Raw genomic sequence first — 25,795 nt, forward strand, 5'->3', positions numbered from 1 at the left:
GGCGCCAACGATCTCCTAGGCGCAATGATTTCTGGAAACGGAAGAGTGGACAACAGAAACCTGCGTTTCAACAGAGGCCTCGCTCACAGCAGCCCAAAAAGTCCTCCCTTCCTTCAAAGCAGTCTCTTTGACTCTCCTCACACTCTGACGCCCCGCACCCGTCTCTTACCCTTCCTTCGAACTTGGAATTCGATAACAACAGACTCCTGGGTGCTGACCATCGTGCGCCTAGGTTACGCAATCGAGTTCATTTCTCCACCTCATCACCATTCCTTCATCGCTACACCCCCGTCTTCTCCCCTGCATCAGGAGATTCTGGACTTACTGCACAAGAACGCCATAGAACCCGTCCCTCCTCTCCACCGAGGGACAGGCTTTTATTCAAAATACTTCCTAGTCCCCAAGAGGGATGGAGGCAGGCGCCCCATTCTGGATCTGAGGAGGCTCAACAAATACATCCAATACAGGAGGTTCAGAATGATCTCCCTGCAGTCCATCTTGCCCCTCATACCCAGGAATTCCTGGATGGCCTCTCTCGATCTTCAGGACGCCTACTTCCATGTGACCATCCGACCTCAACATCGGAAGTATCTGCGTTTTGCCATGGGCGAGGACCACTACCAATATGTTTCCCTACCATTCGGCCTTTCCACTGCGCCCCGCGTTTTTACAAAGTGCATGGCAGTGGTGGCGGCTGCGCTTCGCATCCGGAACATCCCAGTCTTCCCATATATAGACGACTGGCTTCTGGTGGCCCCAACTCAACAACAACTAGAGCACAACCTCGACACAGCTCTCACTCTCCTGACTTCCCTGGGCCTTCGTGTGAATGCCTCAAAATCACACCTCACACCTACCCAGGAGCTCAAATTTATAGGAGCTCTTCTCCACACCTCCCTACATCGAGTCTTTCTTCCCGAAGATCGGGCACAGACAATTATCACCCTAGCCAAGTCAGTACAACAACAACCCTGTCAGTCCGCGCTTACAATCCAACGCCTGCTGGGCCTCATGGCCGCCACTACGTCCGTCCTCCGCTTTGCCAGGTTAAGGATGCGACAACTGCAAGTCTGGTTTGTAAGAGCTTACCACCCTCAGACACAATCTCAAAGTTCTTTGCTGACTGTTCCACACAAGGCGCTTCTCTCCCTCACGTGGTGGACTGTTCCCAACAATCTCCTCGAGGGCAGGCCGTTTCTGTCAACCTCTCCAACGGCCATAGTTACAACAGATGCCTCCTGGTGGGGTTGGGGAGCCCACCTAAAGGACAAGACTGTGAGAGGTCTCTGGACAACCTCCGAGAGAACCATGCATATAAATTGCTTGGAACTGATCGCGGTACACAGAGCTCTACAGTCCTTTCTTCCCCTGATAAGGGACCGGCACGTTCAGATCTCCACGGACAATATGGCAACAGTTTATTACATAAACAAACAAGGCGGCACCAGATCCCTCCGTCTCTGCCGTATAGCCGTACTGCTCTGGGAATGGTGTGTCAAGCACAACATCTACATGACTGCCATTCACCTCCCAGGTGTGGAGAATGCTCTGGCCGACTCCCTCAGCAGGTTTCGCATAGACGATCACGAATGGTCCATCAATCCAACCTACCTTCGACGCATCTTCCGATGCTTCGGAATACCCAAGGTGGACGTCTTTGCATCCCGGGACAATGCCAAATGCCCTCGGTTTTACTCCAGGAGGGGCAACGACGCCTTCCTACACAACTGGACGGGCCCCCTTCATTACTTCTTCCCACCAACTCCTCTTCTGACGCGGGTGTTGGTGAAGATAGCTCGGGATGGAACAGACTGCATCCTCATTGCGCCATGGTGGCCTCGACAACCGTGGTTCACGGGGCTTCTTCAACTCTCATGCCACACTTACCGCCGACTTCCTCCTGCGGGCGACCTTCTCTCCCAGGCCAACGGTCAGGTTCTGCATCACAACCCTCGAGTCCTGGCCCTGACAGCCTGGAGAATACACCCTCCTACCTCTCTGCAGAGGTAGCCAATGTCATCCTTAACGCAAGGAAGCCTTCCACGAGACTTTCCTATCAGCGTAAATGGAAGCGCTTCTGTTCCTTTACGACATCTAAGCATCTACAGCCGGAGTCGGCACCCTTGAACCTGATCCTGGACTATCTGCTCTCTCTGCAAAAAGCAGGACTCTGTTATTCTTCCTTAAAGGTGCATCTTTCTGCTGTCTCTGCTTTCCACAATTTGGTTGACGGCAAGACTGTGTTCTCCCATCCCTTATCCAAGTCCTTTCTTAAGGGCATGTTGCACCTCAACCCACCTGTTAAACCCTTTGCCCCGACCTGGAGTTTATCGTTAGTTCTTTCCTGCCTGATAAGGGCCCCCTTTGAACCTATGGCCACCGCAGACCTCAACCTTCTTTCCTGGAAGACGGCATTGCTCGTAGCCCTCACCTCAGGCAAACGGGCAAGTGACTTATGCGCCTTCCGTTACGATCCTCCCTACACCATGTTCCACAGGGACAAAGTTGTTTTACGACCGGACCCTGCGTTCCTGCCTAAGGTTGTCTCCCAGTTCCACTTATCGACCTCAACTTCCTTACCAACGTTTTTCTCCAACCCATCCGACCAGGGACAACGAGCCCTACACTCTTTGGACGTCAGAAGGGCTTTGTCCTTCTACCTTGATCGTACACAACCTTTCCGTAAGGACCCTAATCTGTTTGTGGCCTACGGCAACCCTCACAAGGGTCACAAAATTTCTACCCAAAGACTGTCTAAATGGGTAGTTAGTGCCATCAGGTTGTGCTACGAACTGGCTAAGCAGCCTCTACCCGAAGGCCTTAAGGCCCACTCTACTAGAGCGGTCTCGACGTCTTCGGCTTTCCTGCAAGGCGTTTCTCTGGAGGACATTTGTGCGGCTGCATCCTGGTCCTCTCCATCCACGTTCGTCTCCCATTATGCGCTAGACGTTCGTGCGAGACGTGACGCCTCCTTCGGTCAGGCGGTCCTCAAATCCATCTTCCACTGAAGCTTCGGGTGAGTGCATCCGCTTCCATCTTTAACTTGCATACCATGTTGCATATGTTGTTGCATATTTCATGTTGCAATGTGATTGCATTTGACTGATTACAATGTAATTGCATTTGACTGATTGTTTTACGTGACTAACTTCTTCTTTACCAGCACCCTCCTCCAGGACACCTAGCTGGCTAGTCACCCATGTGTGGGACTGCACAGAGACCACGAAGAAGATAAACAGGTTGCTTACCTGTAACTGATGATCTTCGAGTGGTCATCTGTGCAGTCACACACGCCCACCCAGCCTTCCCCGCTGCTGGCTCCTGGTGATTGTTCATTAACCTCTTACTCTTCATAGTGTCTCTGCCAGCGGCGGCTGGAAGAAACTGAGTGGAATGGGCGCTCTCCCCCCGCTCCAGGCATGCGCGGTCGCTGCCCGCTCCCCAGGGCGGGAGGAAAGCGCGCCAAAAGACGTTATAGACGAGCTATTGGAGCTCCGAGGTATGGATCCGTTGCCTGCGGCAAGACCCATGTGTGGGACTGCACAGATGACCACTCGAAGATCATCAGTTACAGGTAAGCAACCTGTTTTTTCCCCAGCAGTCTAAGCGTTCTACCCAAACATTCCACAGGCTACAGCAAAGAGATACAGAAAATGGCAAGGAACTTGACATGGAGTTCCACTCCTGTGAGCTGCTGCCCAAAATGGGGCCTGCATAGAAGTTTGCGCTCCACTCCTCCCCATCCCCCAAGGCTTGTTCTTGGTCCTCTGAAACAGCTTGTCTGTGTTTGGTCTGCAGCAGTTCGGGGTATTTCTCAAAAAACCAATTAGTTGCTCTACAAAAGGTAGTCATGTGAGCAGCCCTTCTCAGTTGCAGTTGGTGGACAGCCACCTGAGAGAAGGCAGGATGACTTCCTACCTTAGAATTGGCCCATTGTATAAAATACGGTCAGTCATAATAATAATAATAATAATAATAATAATAATAATAATACTTTTTATTTGTATCCCGCCCTCCCCGCAAGGGCAGGCTCAGGGCGGCTCACAACGTATGAATACAATACAATAAAATTATAAAATTATACATAGTACTTACACTTATAATTATAAAATCGACATAAATCCATTTACAAATTGTATTAAAATTAATTATGGCGCTGTAACTTAAATCTTTGATACATTCTGTGGCTAAAAACATATCCAGCGACACTTTCTTAGCTCAGCATTAGGTGAAGGCTATTTTGAAGAGGTAGGTCTTACAGGCCCTGCGGAATTGATCTAAGCATCGCAACAGGATGCAGTAAAAATCCTCTCTTCCTTGTTTCCTTTGAACTCTGTAAAGCATGCAAAAACATCCAGACTCCATTTGGAATTGAAATATACCATCCAGACCTTGATGGCCCCTGGGATGGCATTCTAAAATGAAATCCATCACTATATCCTTGGTTACCTTGCTAATTTCTTTTCCCATTATAGAAAAAATGTACGCCTGAAAAGGTGCGTAAAACAACATGGGTGCGGCTGAGCATATGTCCAGTTTATGCTGGAAACTTCCGGCTTGCTGGGTTTTTTCTCTTTGGAGAGGAAAAGAGCTGGCCCACACAAGGGTCCATGTATAAATGTACTAACTGCATATGGTAGCCCCTTTACGTGTAGAGTTAACATACCCCTACCACACCAGTATGCTAACCTGCTAAGTCTATATCTGAATGAGCCACAGGGTGTATGGCACAGTGGAACATTGCCATTGTACTAGGCTGAACCCTGTGAGAGAGAATGAATGCCTGCCATTGTGTGTCTCTGGGGATAAGAGTCTCCTCTCTCCATTCCTGTGCAGACGAAGATGCTCCATTTTTGGTTGTATACATATTTATATACACTGGCATCTTGTGTTAGAGCTATTCTCTATTTATCAGATGCATCTCGAAAATCACTGGATTTTATACGCTGCTCGGTATGTTGCGTTTGTTCTTGCATTGTTTAACTTTGGCTGCGCAATACGCTTCCAGCAGAATGAACAATGCAACAGGCCTTTCCCGTGCATCATGAACGAGCTGATGCAGGATAGTCCCAATACAGGCACACAGAATCATCCACTTGTGCATGTGTGTGCCTTGGCAGTCACGCTAAAACAGCCTGACAAACTACAGTGTCATCAAAACTATTCCAGGTGTACTGCCGTTCAGTTCGAATGTGTTCCGAGGTCTGGTTGAAGATGGAGGGTAAACAAATTGTGGTTATTTGCTGAAGCAGAGGCAAGTGATGCCATGTTGGATCAGGCCAATGGCCCATCCAGCCATTGCTCATGCACCTAATCTTTCAGTATTATGCCACGGATGCTCGTGTGATTTGTGCCTGGAAACTCTTCAGTGAAACAGTGTTGACTGCAAATGTGAGCCCTCATTAATGGTTCCTTTCCATAATCTTCTCCCACAGAACTGCATCCCATATTAGGGTTGCCAAGTCCAATTCAAGAAATATCTGGAGACTTTGGGGTGGAGCCAGGAGACTTTGGGGGTGGAGCCAGGAGCAAGGTTGTGACAAGCACAATTGAACTCCAAAGGGAGTTCTGGCCATGACATTTCAAGGGACTGAACACTTTTCAATGCCTTCCTTCCATTGGAAATAATGAAGGATAGGGGCACCTTCTTTTGCGGCACATAGAATTGGACCCCCTGGTCCGATCTTTTTGAAACTTGGAGGGTATTTTGAGGAGAGGCACCAGATACTACGCTGCAAATTTGGGGCCTCTATCTCAAAAAACAGCCCCCCCCCAGAGCCCCAGATACTCGCGGATCCATTCTCCATTATTTCCTATGGGAATACATCCCCATAGGGAATAATAAAGTTCCCAGCAGATATTTCCCTCCCCTCCCCCTGCTTTCTGATGACCCTGAAGAGGGGGGAGGGCCTCCACACCGGGGGATCCCCTGCCCCCACCTGGGGATTGGCAACCCTATCCCAAATGGATCTGGCTCATGGCATGTATCTTAGAATTGCTCTTCACAGATTCAATGAGGTGTCCCACTTATTTATTTGTTGAGCTGCAGTGACAGAAAATAAACTAACATTACTGCCTCTACATGGCCTGGAGCTGGTTGGGGCGTGTGAGTGTAAAATTATAGTCTAAATGTAGATGTTTGACGCATTCAAAAATATTTTTTTTCTTTCTTTGCTATAGTGAAGACCTTCCTTTAACTGAGTCTGAGTTATTTTTGACAGCTTCTGACGTTTTTCACAATGTATTAGTGTTCCTTTTCAGTTTCCTGCCTGTTCTGCCTTGCCTTTGCAGGCTGCAGCACAGACAGCTGCAAGGGACTTTGACGGAAGATCCATTCCACATTTTCCTTGCAGCTTTGTCTGTGCTGCAATCTGTTTTAGTGTTCCTGTATAGACAGCTCAGCTGAACCTCATGCTGCCTGGAGTTGTGCTTGCAAATAAAGGGTTGAAGCTATGAGCCAGCTTGTCTCTGCTCAATGAAGCTCACCTAGCAAGTACTCTAACCTGGGAACCCGCAGCCAATCTGAGTAGACCCAGGGAGTGGGGGGGAGGGGGAAGCTTGCAATGCCATTTCATTGTTTTCCCAGGCTCAGAGCATTTTAAATTTTTTTAGTTTCTGCTGTGATCCTTGCGCTTTTTCTTGTTTTACTTTACAAATTGTACCGCCAAGTCCCACTATTCCCCCACTTTTCCATTTTAAACAAAATATTGCAAGAGTTTTAAGCAAGTTTGTATTTTACGTTAAAAATAGTATATTTGTGTTTGTCTGTGTCCTTTATAAAGTTTATATCTCTGTTACCTCACATTACATTTTATAACACACATGGCCTGGCCCAACAAAGTCCCGTTTGCGTCAGATCTGGCCTCCTAGCAGATGAGTTTGACACCATTGCTCTAAAAGTTTGTTGAACTGGGTCTTTTGCATCCCAGATATACAGATAAAAGGGGAAAATATGGATGAATACTAACTGAACTCTGGCTTTGGTGTTTTAGTGTAAAGCCAGAAGGATAGGGACTTTCTAGAAAACAGCAAAGTAGAGACTGATGTGATTTTAGTGGGGGGGGGGGGGTTGTTTCTGCTCTGTGTTGGGGGATGGGGAAGTTGTTATTGCAGGCAGCAGACCAGTGCAAATAGCAGTACAGAGGCTCAGTGTTTCTTGTGGAAATTGGGCATGCTGATGGAGTGTACCCAAGCCCCAGGTTGAACAGCCTTGTAAATGAACAAGGATAGACATTATTACCAGTCTGCCTGTTCTTTTGATATCAGTATGATGCTTTGGATTGAGACTGGTTTGGACCTATTTGAAGGTCAGTGTAAGGCTGTTTCTATTTTACAAGTGGATAATATTTAAAGGAGGCACAAAGAAAACCAGTCAGAATTCTCAAGATGGGAAGCCATGTTAGTCTGTCCGTTGCAGTAGAAAAGCGCGAGAGTTCCATAGTGCCTTAAAGACGTAACAAAATGTGTGGCGAGATACAAGGTTTTGTGAGTCACTGCTCAATGTCTGAAGAAGTGAGCAGTGATGCACAAAAGTTTGTACCCTGCCACAATTTTTGTCAAGTCTTTAATGTGCTACTGGAGTCAGAATTCTGTTTGCCTTGAAATTCAAATGTTTAAGATCCGCATTAATTTCCTGATGATGTTCCTTTTAATGCTGGTATGCTGTGAATCACTGTGACGTCTTTCACATATGCAAATATATATTGGAAGTCTGCACCTTGGTGTGTTCAGAGAGATAAGAGTGATGTCATGGTATCACTGTGAGCAAGCACGGTGTTTGTTCGGCTTTTTTAAAAGCACAAAACTCAAGCATAGTCAGAGTTCTAATTCTAAAATAGTGCCAGAACAAGTACTTTTCTGTTTGAATTTGTGATATTTCAGTTATGCAAGTGAAATTGATGCTATATCATTGAAAGTAAGTTGGGGTTTATTTATTTATTTTGTGGATTTCTAGTCCGCCCTTTCCCAAGTCGGGCTCAGGGCAGATTACAACATAATAAAGCAATTAAATCACACAATGAAACAGTTAAAATTAAACAGTTAAAACCATTCAAATGAAATAAAATAAGGCAGTGTCTGTGATATGAACATCATTCACAAATTAAAACACAGGATGTGGTCAGCGCAGGGAGGCCGATTAGATGGGTGTGCAGACGCCCGACTGCCTCAGCCAAAAGCCCGCCGGAACAGCTCCGTTTTACAGGCCCTCCGGAATGGCAGTAGATCCAGTAGGGCCTGTATCTCCTTGGGGAGCTGATTCCACCAGGTTGGGGCCAGGGCCAAAAAGGCCCTGGTCAAGGCAAGCTGGACGTCCTTTGGGCCGGGGATAGTCAGAAGATGTTGGTCGGCCGATCGTAGAAGCCTCTGGGGCTCGTATGGGGAGAGACGGTCCCGTAGGTATGTAGATCCCAAGCCGCATAAGGCTTTAAAAGTTAATACTAAAACCTTGAAACGGATCCAGTACTCAATTGGTAGCCAGTGCAGACAATATCTTGCTTTCCACTCAGGCAATGTTGACTGTCCTCAGGAATGCATTCACGTGTACAAGCATCACAGGTGGACCAGGCAGTTGCGTAATCAGCAGTTCCTCTGATCACACCATCTGTAGGCTGCCACATTGTCATTGCTATTGCTACATACATCTGAAGCTGCCTTATACTGAATCAGACCCTTGGTCCATCAAAGTCAGTATTGTCTACTCAGACTGGCAGCGGCTCTCCAGGGTCTCAAGCTGAGGTTTTTCACACCTATTTGCCTGGACCCTTTTTTGGAGATGCCGGGGATTGAACCTGGGACCTTCTGCTTCCCAAGCAGATGCTCTGCCACTGAGCCACCGTCCTTCCCCTTGGGGAGGGACAGTGGCTCAGTGGTAGAGCATCTGCTTGGTAAGCAGAGGGTCCCAGGTTCAGTCCCTGGCATCTCCAACCAAAAAGGGTCCAGGCAAAGAGGTGTGAGAAGCCTCAGCTTGAGACCCTGGAGAGCCGCTGCCAGTCTGAGTAGACAATACTGACTTTGATGGACCAAGGGTCTGATTCAGTATAAGGCAGCTTCATATGTTCATATATGTTCATTGCTGTCTGGTTTACACATTAAAATTATCAATGCACAATAGAGGGGACGGTGCTGGGGGAGGGGAGGAAAAATTGGGGTGGAGTGGGATGCTTTTCTTTATTTTTCTCTGAAGACTTTCACCAGTTTTTCTGGTAGAGAGTTTGGAAACATTTGGAGAACGCTAAAAACAAAACAACCCACTATAGACATATACAATATTTTCAATGGAAATAATTTTGGCAAAAATTAATATTCTGTAATATGTTTAATGAAAATAAATTGCTAAAGAGTTCAGTGGTATGTTATAAAGTTTAGCTTATTATCCAAACAAGCTGGCCGTTCTTATTTATTTATTTCATTTATATCCCGCCCTCCCCCACCACGGCAGGCTCAGGGCGGCTAACAACATTCTACAATCATACAATAACAAGTAAAACCTTAAAATTACAATATAGAGCAATAAAACATTAAAATATTAACTTAAAACCAATCCAGTAATACAGTTGTGATGCGGTATAGATCTTTAGACCGCATTGGCGGACCCTTGGTTACCGTTTTTCCTAGCAGTCCGAGTATGCTAATTTAAAAAGGGTGGTCTTGCAGGCCCTGCGGAACTGTTCAAGGTTCCGCAGGGCCCGCACCTCCTCTGGGAGTCGGTTCCACAGGGTAGGGGCCGCGATCGAAAAGGCCCGTGCTCTGGTACTCTGATACTTCTTCCTATTGGGACTCCATGATAGAGCTCCTGTCCAACTAATATGATTTATTCCGTTTACTACGTAATTGGTTTTATTTGTTCCTATCTCTCAAATGGCAAAGATTAAAGATCCACATGCTATGGTTGCATAGGGTGTAGCAATTTCTCAGGTACTGGGTATAATTGTAATTTGTCTTATAGAAAATGAAGATATTTATGCCTTTAAATTCCTTAAATATGCCTAAACTAACTATGAATTTTGCATTCTCTGTTGTTACATCAGTAAAAGTTTAGATTTGATAGGAAAAAAAGTGTTGCACATATTTCAGTTTTCTCCAAAATTTCCTTTTTTCTGACACCGCCCCTGCCCCCCCCCCAAAAAACCCCTTTCCCTGCAGCTTCAAAATTTCTGGAAATGTTACATCTCTATCCATGTGAAAGCATCTGTAGGGACATACATGATGGATGAGAGCCAGTTTGGTGTAGTGGTTAAGTGTGCGGACTCTTATCTGGGAGAACCAGGTTTGATTTCCCACTCCTCCACTTGCACCTGCTGGAATGGCCTTGGGTCTGCCAGAGCTCTGGCAGAGGTTGTCCTTGAAAGGGCAGCTGCTGGGAGAGCCCTCTCAGCCCCACCCACCTCACAGGGTGTCTGTTGTGAGGGGAGAAGATATAGGTGATTGTAAGCTGCTCTGAGTCTCTGATTCAGAAAGAAGGGCAGGGTATAAATCTGCAATCCTCTTCATCATCTGTAGGAAAAAATACCCCATATTAGAGGTCTTTCATATAACTTCTTACCTGATCGTTTTTTAAGAAACTGGAAATATCAGAGTTTGAACTAGGGTTGCCAGTCCCCAGGTGGGGGCAGGGGATCCCCCAGTTTGGAGGCCCTCCCCCCGCTTCAGGGTCGTCAGAAAGCGGGGGGAGGGGAGGGAAATGTCTGCTGGGAACTCTGTTATTCCCTATGGAGATTTATTCCCATTGAAAATCATGGAGAATTGATCTGTGGGTATCTGGGGCTCTGGGGGGGGGCTGTTTTTTGGGGTAGAGGCAACAAATTTTCAGTATAGCATCTAGTGCCTCTCCCTAAAATACCCCCCAAGTTTCAAAAAGATTGGACCAGGGGGTCCAATTCTATGAGCCCCAAAAGAAGGTGCCCCTATCCTTCATTATTTCCTATGGAAGGAAGGCATTGAAGAGGTGTCCCTTTAAATGTGATGGCCAGAACTCCCTTTGGAGTTCCATTATGCTTGTCACAGCCTTGATCTTGGCTCCACCCCAATGTCTCCTGGCTCCACCCCCAAAGTCCCCAGATATTTCTTGAATTGGACTTGGCAACCCTAGTTTGAACATGGTACCTCCTACTGAACCACAGTTCTTCTCCCAAGGGACGTGCATGCCCAGTCCATGCTCCGAGACATACTTGTAGCCTACAAGTGAAAGAATCTGATTCTTTCTTCCAACACCTTGGTAAGCTAGTCAAGTAGACTGGGTTGCCTGCAACTAATCATTGCCAGTTGGGCTGTCTGAAGTACATCAGTCCGATGCGTTATAGTGTTTAGAAATGTTGTTTTCTATTGTATCATAAAAGTTATAGCAGTCTGTAAATTAATTCGTGATTGTATCCTTTTGACAATGCTGTGGGATAAGACAAAGGCTATCATCAGGACCTAGCAAACCACCAGCAATTTCTCTGGAACCACCTCTGAGTCACCAAAATAATAGGAGCGGGCAACTTCTGGCAAGTCAGCAGACCTCCCCTTTCAAGGAAATGCTGATTTTCTCATCCTTTTATCACACTGTGCTGAATCACAGCTGTGTCACCGCAGCAGAAACATCTGGCAAAAAGTATAACATGGCTTGTTTTATCTCGATAAGGTGCTGTGCTTCAGAAATGAATGGACTCCAGCTGCCAAGGCAATGCATGATGTATCCCGTCCGTGGGTTGCAAGCATTTTTTACTTTGACAGTTTCCTAAATACAGATCTTCTAAGGGTCTGTTTCAACTAACAGTTATGCCACATGCACAAAATGAAGCCATAACTCTGTGAGAAACTGTTCTTTAAAACCATGTGTGTTCTGCGTTCTGTGTTCTTTTAGGGCTGAACACCATCTGGCCACTCCTCCCACGATTTGCTGTAAATTGTTGGATCACTGGACTATAATGCTTGCACTGACCATTTGGAAACAACACATTGTACCATCAGATAATTTTTAAAGGGCTTTGGCCTCTCTTTCCTTTACTGTCGTACAGTGCTGGGACACTGTGGAGTGATTTATCAGATTGTCATCTTGTGTTGAGGGTTTCTATCAGGCACCTGAGCAACTGGCTGTCATCTGCTTCCTTCCCCCTATATCTTGCCTCCTTCTGCATAACAGCTTGCTTTGCATGGCTTGCTCAATTGCACAGCAACTACAGAGCAAAACCTCTATTTTCTCTGTTGACTGAGGCTCCTCCCTTGGGGAGGAAGAAAAGCAGAGCTATCAAAGATTTCAGGTTTTCACGGCTGGTAACATCATTAGGGTTTGTAGAGTCTTTCGGGATCAAGTGCCGTGTTCTACTGGAGAAAGTTTTCCTTCCAGACGTTTCGTTCTCAGCTGCGGAGAACATCCTCAGTGGCGTTGCAGCCGGAGCAGGCGCTCAGACCTTCTTGGCTGCTGTGCATTGAGAGCTTGCTGCTGAGGCAATTGGATCACAAGCTGATACTTAGCATCGCAATGCCAGTATCTCAGATTAAAGTACATTTTACCAGGGTTCTCTGAAGGAGGGGAAACTAAGCCTGTGGATTGCAGGGCACTAAGTAATTTCAGACGGTTGCTCCTTCCAGTGGTGGTAATACCAAGTGGAAGAAAAGTCAAGTCGTAAAGTGCCTCAGCTGACGCGGGGTTTGGCACTTCAGTTTCTATACTTGTGCCGCTGTTGGCTGTTGCTTCCAAACTGAACCTGCAAGTAGCAATTAGTGTGTGGGCTGGCATAGTCAAGCTTGCTGACTCTCACTGAGAAAAAAGTATCTGCGTGGATAATCTCTGGGGATTCTTGTACAGAGCAAATATATTATTTCCTTTTTAAAGCCATTCAGTCCTCTCATGGATAGGGCTCTTTCTGCAAAACAGTGTGTAAAGTACTGGGGTCGGCGCAGTAAGAGACCAGAGTCAGAGAATGATTTCAGCAAGCTTTACTTCAGGAACACACACAGACTGAGCTCTGTTCAAACTTCCCGCTCCTTTATACAATTCTTGCCCCCTTCTTATTGGTCCTTAACTATCTACACGGATTGGCTATTTACAGGGCCCTAAGGGCCTATCAGGGTACAGTATGAGCCTGGATGTTGATTGGCTACTTATGTTTCAATCCTTCCCGTGATTGGGCACGCTTAGGCCTTCTCTGGAACCCTGGTGTGGAGTTCAAGCTCTGGCTTGTTCGGCTTCCCTCCAAAAGTAACAGTTCCCTCCAAAAGTAACAGTTCTCCCATTTGAGCCTAGGACACAACACAGTGGATGTATGAACCTCATACGATATGTAAAAGAGGATGTGCTGCATAATTGTTAACAAATTCCAAAGGGTGCGATTGCACAACAGAAACTACTAGCTCATGGCCTTTGAAGAGTTGTCCTCCATTATATGCTGTTCAGCTGAGCAAGGTCTAATAGGTCATGCTGCTTTGGCGGGGGGGGGGGGGGGGGGAGGGCAGGCTAGAAATAAAATCAACTAAATAAAAAAAAATAAACAGCACACTATGGCCCAGCTCTTGATTATGATGGGCACAAATATAAGGCCTCTCCCCCACGCAGTTTTGATAATATCTGCTACAGGCATTCCATAGTCAGAAAGCTATCACCGGCTAAAATTAGGCGTACAAGGAAAGCTTTAAATCTTAACTAGTCTCTTTAGTCTGGGTGTATTGTAACATGTCTGGCTGCTCAGAATTTGCTTTCCTTCTTTCCCAGTGGTATAGAATCCTTATGGTTAGCTGGATGGCATCCCTGTGCTGCTGATCCGTTTCGGTAATAATGTGCCTCCTCCATCTTTTCTTTCTGTCTCTTCCCCAAATGTGACTAAGCACATATTTCTTTCGGGGCCTGGAGTTAGCGAAATTTCAGCTTGATTTAATGATCTCATCTGTTCAAACAAAACGTTAGCCAAGGGAGTTGCAAGAAAAATAAGAACAAAGGGGACCCGACGGTGAAAATGCTGGAATGTGTCAATGTTCAGTCGTAACAGCTGCCTTTACTGGCTCAGACCATCCATCTTTAGCCATCTTTCCATACCCATTGTTCTAATAGCTTGCAGATACTAGTAGATATACTTTTATTTTATATTTCCTAATCATTTGTCTAGGGAAGTAATCCTAAACAGTTAAACTCAGAGGTAAGTTCGTTGGTATTCTCTGGGGCTTGCCCCCAGGAACGTGTCCTGAAGAATGCAGCCTTAATTGGTTTTTATTACTGGGCATTGCAAATTCTGCTAGCTAACCCCTTATTAGACATTCTCTTGTCAGTTACTCTTTTCTATTTGCCATTAACATGCCTTTAATTCCTGCAAGATGTATAACCAGGACTGAAATATTCTGCTTCCATACTTTTTAATTCTGGCTTTGTTTATCACCACAAGGACACTGAACTGCAGACAGCATTTTACACTATCCCAGTTCTGGGAAATGCCCTATTTGTGTACCTGACCCAACGAAGCAACATGTACCCCAGCAGCAGGTAGATGGCATACTCAGAGCCTCTGGCTTTCCAGTGGGCATCATTTCCATCTTGTCGGAGGTCAATTTAAGATTCAGTTTCATCTTCAAACTCAACCATTTCATCACAGCTTCTAGGTACTGATTCTGAACAGCAATAGCAGCTCCCTAAATACAGATAGACTTCTCAATCCCAGGTCCCAGTGGGGGATCCCCCACTTTTGCAGGCTCCTTCTTGCCCCCAGTCAGCTGGTGGGGGGGAAGCCCTGCCCCAACAGCCACCATGTGCCTTTCCACTTGGAAGGCTGGAAGAAGCTTGGAAACTTCTTGCTTTTTAGAAGGTCTGTGTGCCTTTAAATCTGTAGGAGTCAGGCTGAATGGGGGTGAGGCAAGCTGGCAGAACAACATGGCTGCTCCCAGTGAACTGCTAGAAAGGTTGGGAAACCAAAACAGATGGAGGGTTTGTTTTACATTCCTTTCAGAAGTGATTTGCACAGTAAAATAGAGAGTAAAGAGTAAATTAGAACCTTTGATTTCCGTGTGTTAGTCTGAAGTACTTGGCTGGATATGCAGCAGTTACATTCAACAACTCTGTGAGTAAACTGCTCTGTGAGTAAGATCACAAAAGTGTGGTATTGCAAGCTGTTTATTTTGCTGCTCTCTGTGTGTGTGTGTATGAGAGAGAGAGAGGGAGAGGAGAAGCAGCTGCTGGGGGTTGAGGAAATGGGGGCTGAGGAAACTTCATGGCTGTATTATTTATTTTAGGGAATATGAAAGTCTCCTGGCTCCACCCCCAAAGTCCCCATATATTTTCTGAGTTAGACCCGGCATCCCTAAATACAGAGCTGGGTGTCATTGGCATATTAGTGACATCCTAATTCCAGGAAGTCTCTCCCAGTCACTTAACAAAGATATTTAATAATGTATGTGAAAGAACAGGTGCACGTGGAACTCCAGGCTACATGTTCTGCCTCACTCCAACGATAAGAACAAAATCTAGGCCGATGCCACCCCCTGAACCTCAACCAGATGATCTAAATGGTACATTAAGGAGGCTGCAGCTGAGTGGTGAAAAAGAATTACAGTCATGAATGCACTCCTGGGTCTCTCTCCAGATAAATATTGCTAGCTAAAGCGAAGCTGGTTCTTTAACCAGGTCAGAATTTAAAAAAAAAAAAAAGACTAGCGAAGAATCAAATAGTTTCCTATAGATAAACTCTGAGTATATCAAGGGACACGTAGACCGTGTTTGGTTTCCTCCCTGCCTCTTGCATAACAATGGTTTAGATTTATAGAATGGCTTGGATTGTGCCACACCCAGGAACACAGGAAATTACCTCAGTGCAAAGTTCTGACTGAATCAGAGCAAATACAGGTGCATCCTAGTTACTCTGCCAATCCTTTCTTTCTCTCTGACCTTAGCTGCCTTAGAGATGGCTTTGTGTTTTTTTAATTATTCACTGCTGCTTTTACAGCAAGATTCTTGTTCATTGAGGCTAAATGCAAATCCCCAAGCTGTTAGCAGGAGGTGCTCTCTCATTCCTTGTATATTCTGTGCCCAACACTTTGCTGCCATGTGGGTTTCTCACATCCCAGCACAACCTCCTCTCAGGAGGCCATGGCCTGTTGACAGCCTGCACTGATTTTTCCTTACGTTATTCTCCCTAAATGTTCCTGACTTTTCCACCTATGTAAGCTACCTGCACTGTATTGCTATCAGCGCCAACCTCCTTGAATTTCTTTCCCTATGAGTTCTGCCAGATAAGCATGTCCCAGCTTTATGAGCTATATCCTGGAGGCCTAAATTAATCTTCCCTCGCTCTTCTAAGCCCCCAGAGTTTATCTAATACTTCTGTAACAGAGACAGAAGGAAGGGGTTTTATTTATTTATTTAGACTTTTAGCCCTCTCCTGCATAGCAAGGCTCAGGGCAGGTAACAAGTAAAAAAAAAAGATATGATAGATTATTAAAAAATGGATTAAAACAAGAACCAAAAAAAAATTAAGATCAGATGGTGATTTAGGCAGTAATCACAAAATTATCCAAAGTGAGGTTATGCTACCTATATGCCAGTGGAGATTGGTACAGTGACAGAGTGGACGGCATAGAGGTGAATATATTTGTGATATTTCCTTGAAACTACATTGTGATATTTCCTTGAAGAATATGGGCTTGGCCGCTTGGGAAAGTTAATCCCAGGTCATGACATGACAGGCTTGTGGTTAGCTGGAGGTTGCTGTGGAAGCTCATGTTAATATGGCTGAGGAAGGACCTTGTTTGGGGTTTTGCCACAAACACACACCTCTCTCTCATACTCTCAGAATATCTTCAGCACTAAGGGCAGAGAGCCCAGGCCCAGATTGTGCCATGAGGCATTTAATGCAGTTACATATCATGGTATGTAATAGTATTAGCATAAGGCCAACAACCTCTGTTGTAAACCCAGTCCAACTCTGTTGTAAAACCAGCAGTGGAAAACCAGTCCAAGTGAGATTAGTAAAAGGGAACACAGGCTGTGGCAAATCAAATGCAAGACTGTGATCAGGCAGGTAAAAAGGGACTATGAGGAGCATATTGCAAAAAACATAAAGACCAACAATAAAAATTTCTTCAAATATATTAGAAGTAGGAAACCAGCCAGGGAGGCAGTGGGGCCCTTGGATGACCATGGAGTAAAAGGATTACTGAAGGAGGATAGGGAAATGGCTGAGAAGCTGAATGCATTTTTTGCCTTCGTCTTCACTGTGGAAGATGAGAACTTTTTGCCCGCCCCAGAACCACTAATTTTGGAAGGGGTATTGAAAGACCTGAGTCAGATTGAGGTGACAAAAGAGGAGGTCCTACAACTGATAGACAAATTAAAAACTAATAAGTCACCGAGTCTGGATGGCATACATCCGAGAGTTCTGAAAGAACTCAAAGTTGAACTTGTGGATCTTTTGACAAAAATCTGTAATCTTTCATTGAAATCTGCCTCCGTTCCTGAGGACTGGAAGGTAGCAAATGTCACCCCCATCTTTAAAAAGGGTTCCAGAGGAGATCCAGGAAATTACAGGCCAGTCAGTCTGACTTCAATACCGGGAAAGTTGGTAGAAACCATTATCAAGGACAGAATGAGTAGGCACAATGATGAACACAGGTTATTGAGGAAGACTCAGCATGGTTTCTGTAAGGGAAGATCTTGCCTCACTAACCTGTTACATTTCTTTGAGGGGGTGAACAAACATGTGGACAAAGGAGACCCGATAGATGTTGTTTACCTTGACTTCCAGAAAGCTTTTGATAAAGTTCCTCATCAAAGGCTCCTTAGAAAGCTTGAGAGTCATGGAGTAAAAGGACAGGTCCTCTTGTGGATCAAAAACTGGCTGAGTAATAGGAAGCAGAGAGTGAGTATAAATGGGCAGTCTTCGCAATGGAGGATGGTAAGCAGTGGGGTGCCGCGGGGCTCGGTACTGGGTCCCATGCTCTTTAACTTGTTCATAAATGATTTAGAGTTGGAAGTGAGCAGTGAAGTGGCCAAGTTTGCAGATGACACTAAATTGTTCAGGGTAGTGAGAACCAGAGAGGATTGTGAGGAACTCCAAAGGGACCTGTTGAGGCTGGGTGAGTGGGCGTCAATGTGGCAGATGCAGTTCAGTGTGGCCAAGTGCAAAGTAATGCACATTGGGGCCAAGAATCCCAGCTACAAATACAAGTTGATGGGTTGTGAACTGGCAGAGACTGACCAAGAGAGAGATCTTGGGGTCGTGGTAGATAACTCACTGAAAATGTCACGACAGTGTGCGATTGCAATAAAAAAAGGCCAACGCCATGCTGGGAATTATTAGGAAGGAAATTGAAAACAAATCAGCCAGTATCATAATGCCCCTGTATAAATTGATGGTGCGGTCTCATTTGGAATACTGTGTGCAGTTCTGGTCGCCGCACCTCAAAAAGGATATTATAGCATTGGAGAAAGTCCAGAAAAGGGCAACTAGAATGATTAAAGGGCTGGAACACTTTCCCTATGAAGAAAGGTTGAAACGCTTGGGACTCTTTAGCTTGGAGAAACGTCGATTGCGGGGTGACATGATAGAGGTTTACAAGATAATGCATGGGATGGAGAAAGTAGAGAAAGAAGTACTTTTCTCCCTTTCTCACAATACAAGAACTCGTGGGCACTCGATGAAATTGCTGAGCAGACAGGTTAAAACGGATAAAAGGAAGTACTTCTTCACCCAAAGGGTGATTAACATGTGGAATTCACCGCCACAGGAGGTGGTGGCGGCCACAAGCATAGCCAGCTTCAAGAGGGGTTTAGATAAAAATATGGAGCAGAGGTCCATCAGTGGCTATTAGCCACAGTGTGTGTGTATATATAAAAAATTTTTGCCACTGTGTGACACAGAGTGTTGGACCGGAGGGGCCACTGGCCTGATCCAACATGGCTTCTCTTATGTTCTTATGTGACACAGAGTGTTGGACTGGATGGGCCATTGGCCTGATTCAACATGGCTTCTCTTATGTTCTTAATGTATATCTCTATCACTTGTTGAAAACTTCACTTTTAAAATACATTTTAATTCCCTGTTTTAAAATGTGTGCTTTGATTAATATTGATGTTTTCACTGGCTTTTGTTTATGTTCATTGATGTCTTTACAATATTTCTGTATTTTTTCTACTGTTGTTATCCATCTCGGGTCCTGACTGTGATAGGAGAAAAGTGAGGCATATGAAATGTTCTACATAAATACATAAAGTGGGGAGGGCCTGAATTCCAATGGCCAGTAGCTGATAAATGCTTTGAGGTCCTCTAGTGAGACAGTAAGACATTCAGACATGTTATACCTTCCTGTTCCAACTAATTCCCTCTTAATTATTTCCCTCTTATCTGGCTGCATAGTCCTTTATCTGCACCACCCTACTAACTAACAAAGCCCAAATTGTCTGAGGCTTTCCCCGCTTCAGGAAAAATACCAAACTCTCAGGTTTATTTTACAAATTGAATCCCTTTGACACAATCTCTTTCTTTCTTTCTTTCTTTCTTTCTTTCTTTCTTTCTTTCTTTCTTTCTTTCTTTCTTTCTTTCTTTCTTTCTTTCTCTGACATCAGGTTGAAAGGCATTAAAAGAGGCATCGATTTATTTAAGCTGTGATCCTTATTTATAAATGAGGAGGATTCTTCTGAAGATATTGTAGGGGTGGAAAAGATTTAATTTCCTTGCATTGCCATCAAACACTTATTTGCAAATGTTCAAAACCACAAGTATCAGCCTTCCATTTTTTAAATTACTAATATTTGTAGATCACAGTGTTTGATATCATGCTCGGGGTATCCTCTCAAGACAAATATATTATCGTTTATTTCGTTTTCCACAGTATGTACAAGTCATTGTATCAGAATACGATTCTCACAGTGCCAACCTAACTAGTTAGAGCTTTCTAAGCCCATAGGTCCAACTCTCTTTAGGATTGCATGATGCAGCACTGACCTGACAGCTTTAGTAGAGGTTGCTGCCTTGCATGCCTTCAGACCATGCCCTGGGACATGGAATGCAAAGCAGAGCCTGGAATGGCCCCAATGTAGTCATTGGATTGTGCTTAGCTAGCAACCCACACACTGGGAAACAATTAACATGCATTGTTTTGCTATGAACTCTATTAGCTTATTGCTCTTAATCTTGGACTGTATATTTTGTCTGTCCTCCTTTTGCATTATGCCTGAGAATGCCAATTAAAGGTATGATGATGATGAAATTAGCATGCATGGTTAATTAGTTAATTGTGTCTGGCACAGTATCTGTGTCTGCTGAATTCTGTGGAAGGGGGAGCTCTGCTTGGGGGAACGGTGATATCAGAAATTTGGCTATGGATTCTTGGCTAACAAGCAGTGAGATTGGCTTTGTGTGCTTCTGATTTAAGCACACCGCAGCATGAGTACATGCCACTAAAACCAAGGAACAGAACCAGCAGTTTGTATTTGTGGCAATGGCGAAGGCGGAAGCGCTAGCTGCATGTCTGAAATATGAATTTTAACTTTTTTTTAAAAAAACCTGGAGCTGTCCCTGTGAAGACTTTAAGAGTCCTACTGTCCTAAGAAGTGTCCCCTCTCAGGTGATGCCTCCCTCCCCTCTGTATTTGGATCCAGAGCTGTTTGGTGTAGTGGTTAAGTGTGCGGACTCTTATCTGGGAGAACCGGGTTTGATTCCCCCCTCCTCCACTTGCACCTGCTGAGATGGCCTTGGGTCAGCCATAGCTCTGGCAGAGGTTGTCCTTGAAAGGGCAGCTGCTGGGAGAGCCCTCTCCAGCCCCACCCACCTCACACGGTGTCTGTTGTGGGGGAGGAAGGTAAAGGAGATTGTGAGCCGCTCTGAGACTCTTCGGAGTGGAGGGTGGGATATAAATCCAATATCTGCATCTACCTCACAGGGTGTCTGTTGTGGGGGAAGAAGGTAAAGGAGATTGTGAGCCGCTCTGAGACCCTTCGGAGTGGAGGGCGGGATAGAAATCCAATATCTGCATCTACCTCACAGAGTGTCTGTTGTGGGGGAGGAAGGGAAAGGAGATTGTGAGCCGCTCTGAGACACTTCGGAGTGGAGGGCGGGATATAAATCCAATATCTTCTTCATCTTCTTCTTCTTCTTCTGGATCCCAGCTACTTGTGCCTGACATTATGTCATTAAAACCAACTATTCAGAATGCAAGCTTTCGTATGCTCTTAAGCAGACTTCATCAGACTGACGAAGTCTGCTTAAGAGCACACGAAAGCTTACCTTCTGGATAAAACTGAGTTGGTCTTAAAGGTGACACTTGTCTACCGCTTTGTTCTCTTGCTTCAGACCAACACGGCTTCCCGCTTGGATCCATTATTCCGTTAAGGAAGGGTTGAATTTGACCATTCATATGCAGGACCTCAAAAGAATTTTGCTTTTGTGTAACTATTCTCTCCCTATTCCCCCGCCCAGTTGAGCTGTATTGTTAGGGAGCTTCATAACTTTTGTAAAACTGGGTCCAAATCCCCATTCTTCTTGTGAACTCTCTCTCAGCCTACCTTACCTTGCAGGGTTGCTGTGAGCATAGAACAGTATAAAACAGAGAGGGGAGAACCATGATATCCCCCTGAGGTCTGTGTAGGAAGAGTGGGGTAGAGGTGACAGCGAGAACATTGCACATCAACTGCTTCTACTTCACTTCCCACCCACAATAAATTTTATGTAAAAAAAAATAAAATAAATCTCACTCTCTTGCTATCCTCCTTACTTTTGCGCGTGCCAAGCATGCATCATGTGAGAGCCGTTCTAGGAAACGCAAAGAGATGGGTGTGGTTATACAGTGCAATTATGCCCCAGCTAAGTATATGATTACTGGCATCATTGCCAGAGAAGAAGGGTGAGCCATCCAGTTGCTGGAATTGAATCTCATATCACTTTTCCTTGTGCCAGTGGCTTGTGTGACCTACTGGAGAAACTGAACTGTAAATGCTAAAACACACAGCGAGGGGCTTCCAGCAAGAAAATCAGCATTAAAGTATTTCCTTCCATTTTGGGGTTTGAGCATATTAGGACTGTAGTGTTTTTTTACTGTGGACATTTCTTTAGTCTTTTGTACCTGCTGGAATACACTAGCTTATTAATTAAAAATATTTCATTCTAACCCACTTTTCTTCCCAGTGTGGCTAATGCATTACTTCTAGGGTTGCCAAGTCCAATTCAAGAAATATCTGGGGACTTTGGGGGTGGAGCCAGGAGACTTTGGGGGTGGAGCCAGGAGACATCGGTGCGGAGCCAGGAACAAGGGTGTGACAAGCATAATTGAACTCCAAGGGAGTTCTGGCCATCACATTTAAAGGAACCGCACACCTTTTTAAATGCCTTCCTTCCATAGGAAATAATGAAGGATAGGGGCACCTTCTTTTGGGGCTCATAGAATGGGACCCCCTGGTCCAATCGTTTTGAAACTTGGGAGATACTTTGGGGAGAGTCACTAGATACTATACTGAAAATCTGGTGCCTCTACCTCAAAAAACATCTCCCCCAGAGCCCCCGAAACCTCCAGATCAATTCCCCATTATACCCTATGAGAATCAATCTCCACATAGAGAATAATGCTCAGCAGACATGTCCCCCCCCCATTTCTGGCGACTCTGAAGGGGATGGGCCTTTCTACTCACAAGTTGCTGCCAACTTCTTCAAAGTAACACAGACACACCACCCCAAGAGGAAGCCTTTCAATCAGCGACTGAAGCCTCCAGAGGTAGAAACGCACATGGTCCTCCAGGGGTGGAGCTCCCCCCCCCACCAGCCAGACTCCCCAAGGAGATGCCACCCAGCAGCCAGAGAGGATGCAAGGACTATGAGTCCCAGCATGCACCTCGCGAAGGGAGGCCGGACTGGAGCAAATAGCAGGCCGGCGGTGGGCGGGTCTTTGTGACCCAGAGGAAGAGAGAAGCCTGAAGCCAGGCAGGGAAAGAGACACGGTGCCGTTCCACCCCACCCCCACCCCCGCTTTCAGATTTTTAGAGAGTGGGGGATTAGGCTGCTAATCCAGGGGTCCCCCGGCAGGGCGGGGGGTTTGGGAAGCCTAATTACTTCCCTGTCCTCCATTTTAACTTCACTACAGTGAGGCCCAAAGAAAGTGACAGGCCCAAGATCCCATAGCGAGCTTCCATGGTGGAATGGAGATTCAGTCCTGGGTTCTCCAGATCCTAATCTGATATTCTAATCACAAAATCAACGTGGCTCTTGTTGTATCCTCTGTTTTAAGGGGGAAGTGGAGAGGTTGACTTGTCATTTACCCTTCCATGTTACCGTAATTCTGCACCAGCCATCTGTTTGAGTCTGTGAAGAGGTTCCCAACTGTAAGGAGCATACAGACCTGCTACTTAAGATGAAGTCTGGCTCAGACAAATTAATATTAAATATTACAGGCTGGGATCTGTGAGATTTCTGGGGGGGGGGGGGGGAGGGAAACCTGCCTCTGCCTTCTCACTTCTACTTGCTTCCTTCTGACCTCTTAGTTGCTGCTTTCAGAGCCTTTCTAAGTTGAAATCCTCTAGTTCTGGTGGGGTTATTAGGTGAGTCTCCAGTGTCAATCATGATATTGTGAAGTTCCTTGGAATCTCATTCAACATTCTTCTGTTGTGTGACGACTTTAAACCCCCCTCAACATTTTTCTTTTTGGATTTTTCTGCAAACTTGGGGACTTGCCCAGGAAAATCTCCATCTCTGAACATGGATCCACTGTGCAGTCCTTTTGGTCTGAATTTTGGGGTCATATAATTTTAGCATGTTTCCTAATGCATTTTTGTGGGAAGGCATAGTCTTGGTGCTGTGACTGAGAAGACTATTGCTCAAGTTGCCACCCATCCTACCTCAGATAGAGGGGGCACCTGAAGCAGGAATTCCAAAGAAGAGCAGTAGTTTTCATATGCGAGGAGGTGGTCCTTCGTATGGTGGCCCCTAAGCCACATAGGGCTTTAAAGGTCAGTACCAGCATCTTGAATTGGACCTAGAAACAAACTGGGAGCCATGACTGTAGTATAATGGTCCCTATGACCCACTCCTGTTAGAAGTCTGGCTGTGGCATTCGCTACCAATTGGACACTCTTCAAGGGTAGACCCATGTAAAGTGCATTGTTGTAGTCTAATATATTTCATTTATTTAAAACATTCCTATGCCACCTTTATACCCAGATAGGATCCCCACGGTGGCAAAACATCAGAACATTAAAACATTTTAAACAGCATTTAAAATGTACATATAAAATATTTAAACAATTCTATTTTTGAAAAGTGTACAACTAGGGCACACACCACTGTGGCAAGATCTTTTTGTGCCCAGGAAAGGCTGAGGCTGGTGAGAGGCATTCCTGGCCTCTGCTGCCTCTCTCCAGCTCTAATTCCACAATTTAGGACATAGAGCTCTTCAACATCTGCTTGTCAAGTTTGGTTTCATATATTAATCCATGCTGTTTAGCGACAGCAGTTAATCATATCAAGGGCTGTAGTATTTTTTCCCCCTGTCTCTCTTTTAGGGTCAGGAGAGTGGAAGTAGGATCTTATGTGTAGCCTAACACCCCAAACCTCATTGCCATTTCCCTGTTGTCTCTTGTTTCTGTGCAGGAGCAATATATGGACACCTCTCTCGGCCCTGTCAAGTGATGGTGCTACTAAATCCACAGAGTGGGTCGGGCCAGGCACTCCATCTATTTAGGACTCAGGTGCAGCCGATGCTGACAGAAGCAAACATAGCATTCAGCATGTTTATAACCGGTAAGTGTTGTGCCAGTGTGGCAAAGAACGACTCGACAATCAGTCTTCAGGTTGGGGCATGAGCTGCTTTGCTGGAGTCTTGTCCAGCCTTTTATTGAGTCATATCAGATCATCATGAGACATGGTCTGAGGTGAAATAGCTGAGTCGTACAAAACTGTCAGAGCGTGGGACGTGCTCGAGAGCAGAGACCAGATAAACTATATTTACTGAACTTAGCATTTTTCCATGATCCAGAACAAAGTTCGCTGTGCCTGGTTCCCTATTAACCTTTCAGGTGTGCCTGAAAGGTCAAGAAGCAAGGCAAAGCCACTACATTCCACCCTTTTTTGTTTTATAAATTGATGGTCCATCTGCGCAAGAGCTTTATATGCATATGGCAATTGTTGTCGTGAAATAGGATTTGTGGGAACTGTGCGGCAAATAGAAAAACATTGCTGCAATAGGGAGGGTACACACTGAAGTAAACAGCAACATAAAATCGATATGACAAAAACTAATATTCCATACATGCAAAGAGTTCGGAGCCAGACTCCTGAGGGAAGCCAGGACCATAAGCTGCTCTACCAGGAAGGGAGGACGTCTTGCTTGATTTGCTGTGTTAGTTGTTTGAGGGCTTGTATTTCCTTTTCGATAAGATGACTATTGTCAGACAAATTAAAGCAGCGCATCTGCTGCACAGCTTCACAGCCTTGATGATGTAATAACAACAAGTAATCGATTGCAGCTCAATTGTCTAAAATAGCACTACGAAGCTGTCGCTGTTCTACGTTGAGAGCTGCCAGAGCAGCTGAGGTATAGTTCAATGCTTTAGCAACTACACAAGCAAGTGCATTTATGTTATGAGAGTTGCAGGTGGGACACAAACAACAAGGAACAGTCATGTAGTTCATTGTGAGCTGCGCAAAAACAGCAGCCACCAAGTTCTCCGGGGATGGCTCTCACCCAGCTTCTTCCAACGTTTTTTGAGCTTGATTAGTTAGACGCTTCACATCCCCCCCGTGTGATATCACGAGCCGTCTGGGTGTGCGGGCATTGCACCATCTCCCGTTTGAGGCTGAGATTGAAATTGGGAATCGGATTTGGGAGCCCCTGATGCCATGCCATCTTTAGC

The 25,795-nt window shown here is 45.4% G+C and overlaps 1 protein-coding gene across 1 annotated transcript in view; it reads left to right on the forward strand.

Moving 5' to 3' along the window:
* SPHK1 (sphingosine kinase 1) overlaps nt 1-25,795 on the forward strand; it is a 69,012-nt gene that overhangs the window by 26,261 nt on the left and 16,956 nt on the right. The window contains exon 2 of the mRNA XM_060253068.1: nt 24,534-24,683. Coding sequence (XP_060109051.1) covers nt 24,534-24,683 — 150 coding nt within the window. The remainder of the gene's footprint in view (nt 1-24,533; nt 24,684-25,795) is intronic.

This window comes from Heteronotia binoei, chromosome 13 (assembly GCF_032191835.1).
Source record: "Heteronotia binoei isolate CCM8104 ecotype False Entrance Well chromosome 13, APGP_CSIRO_Hbin_v1, whole genome shotgun sequence".
Lineage (NCBI taxonomy): Eukaryota > Metazoa > Chordata > Lepidosauria > Squamata > Gekkonidae > Heteronotia > Heteronotia binoei.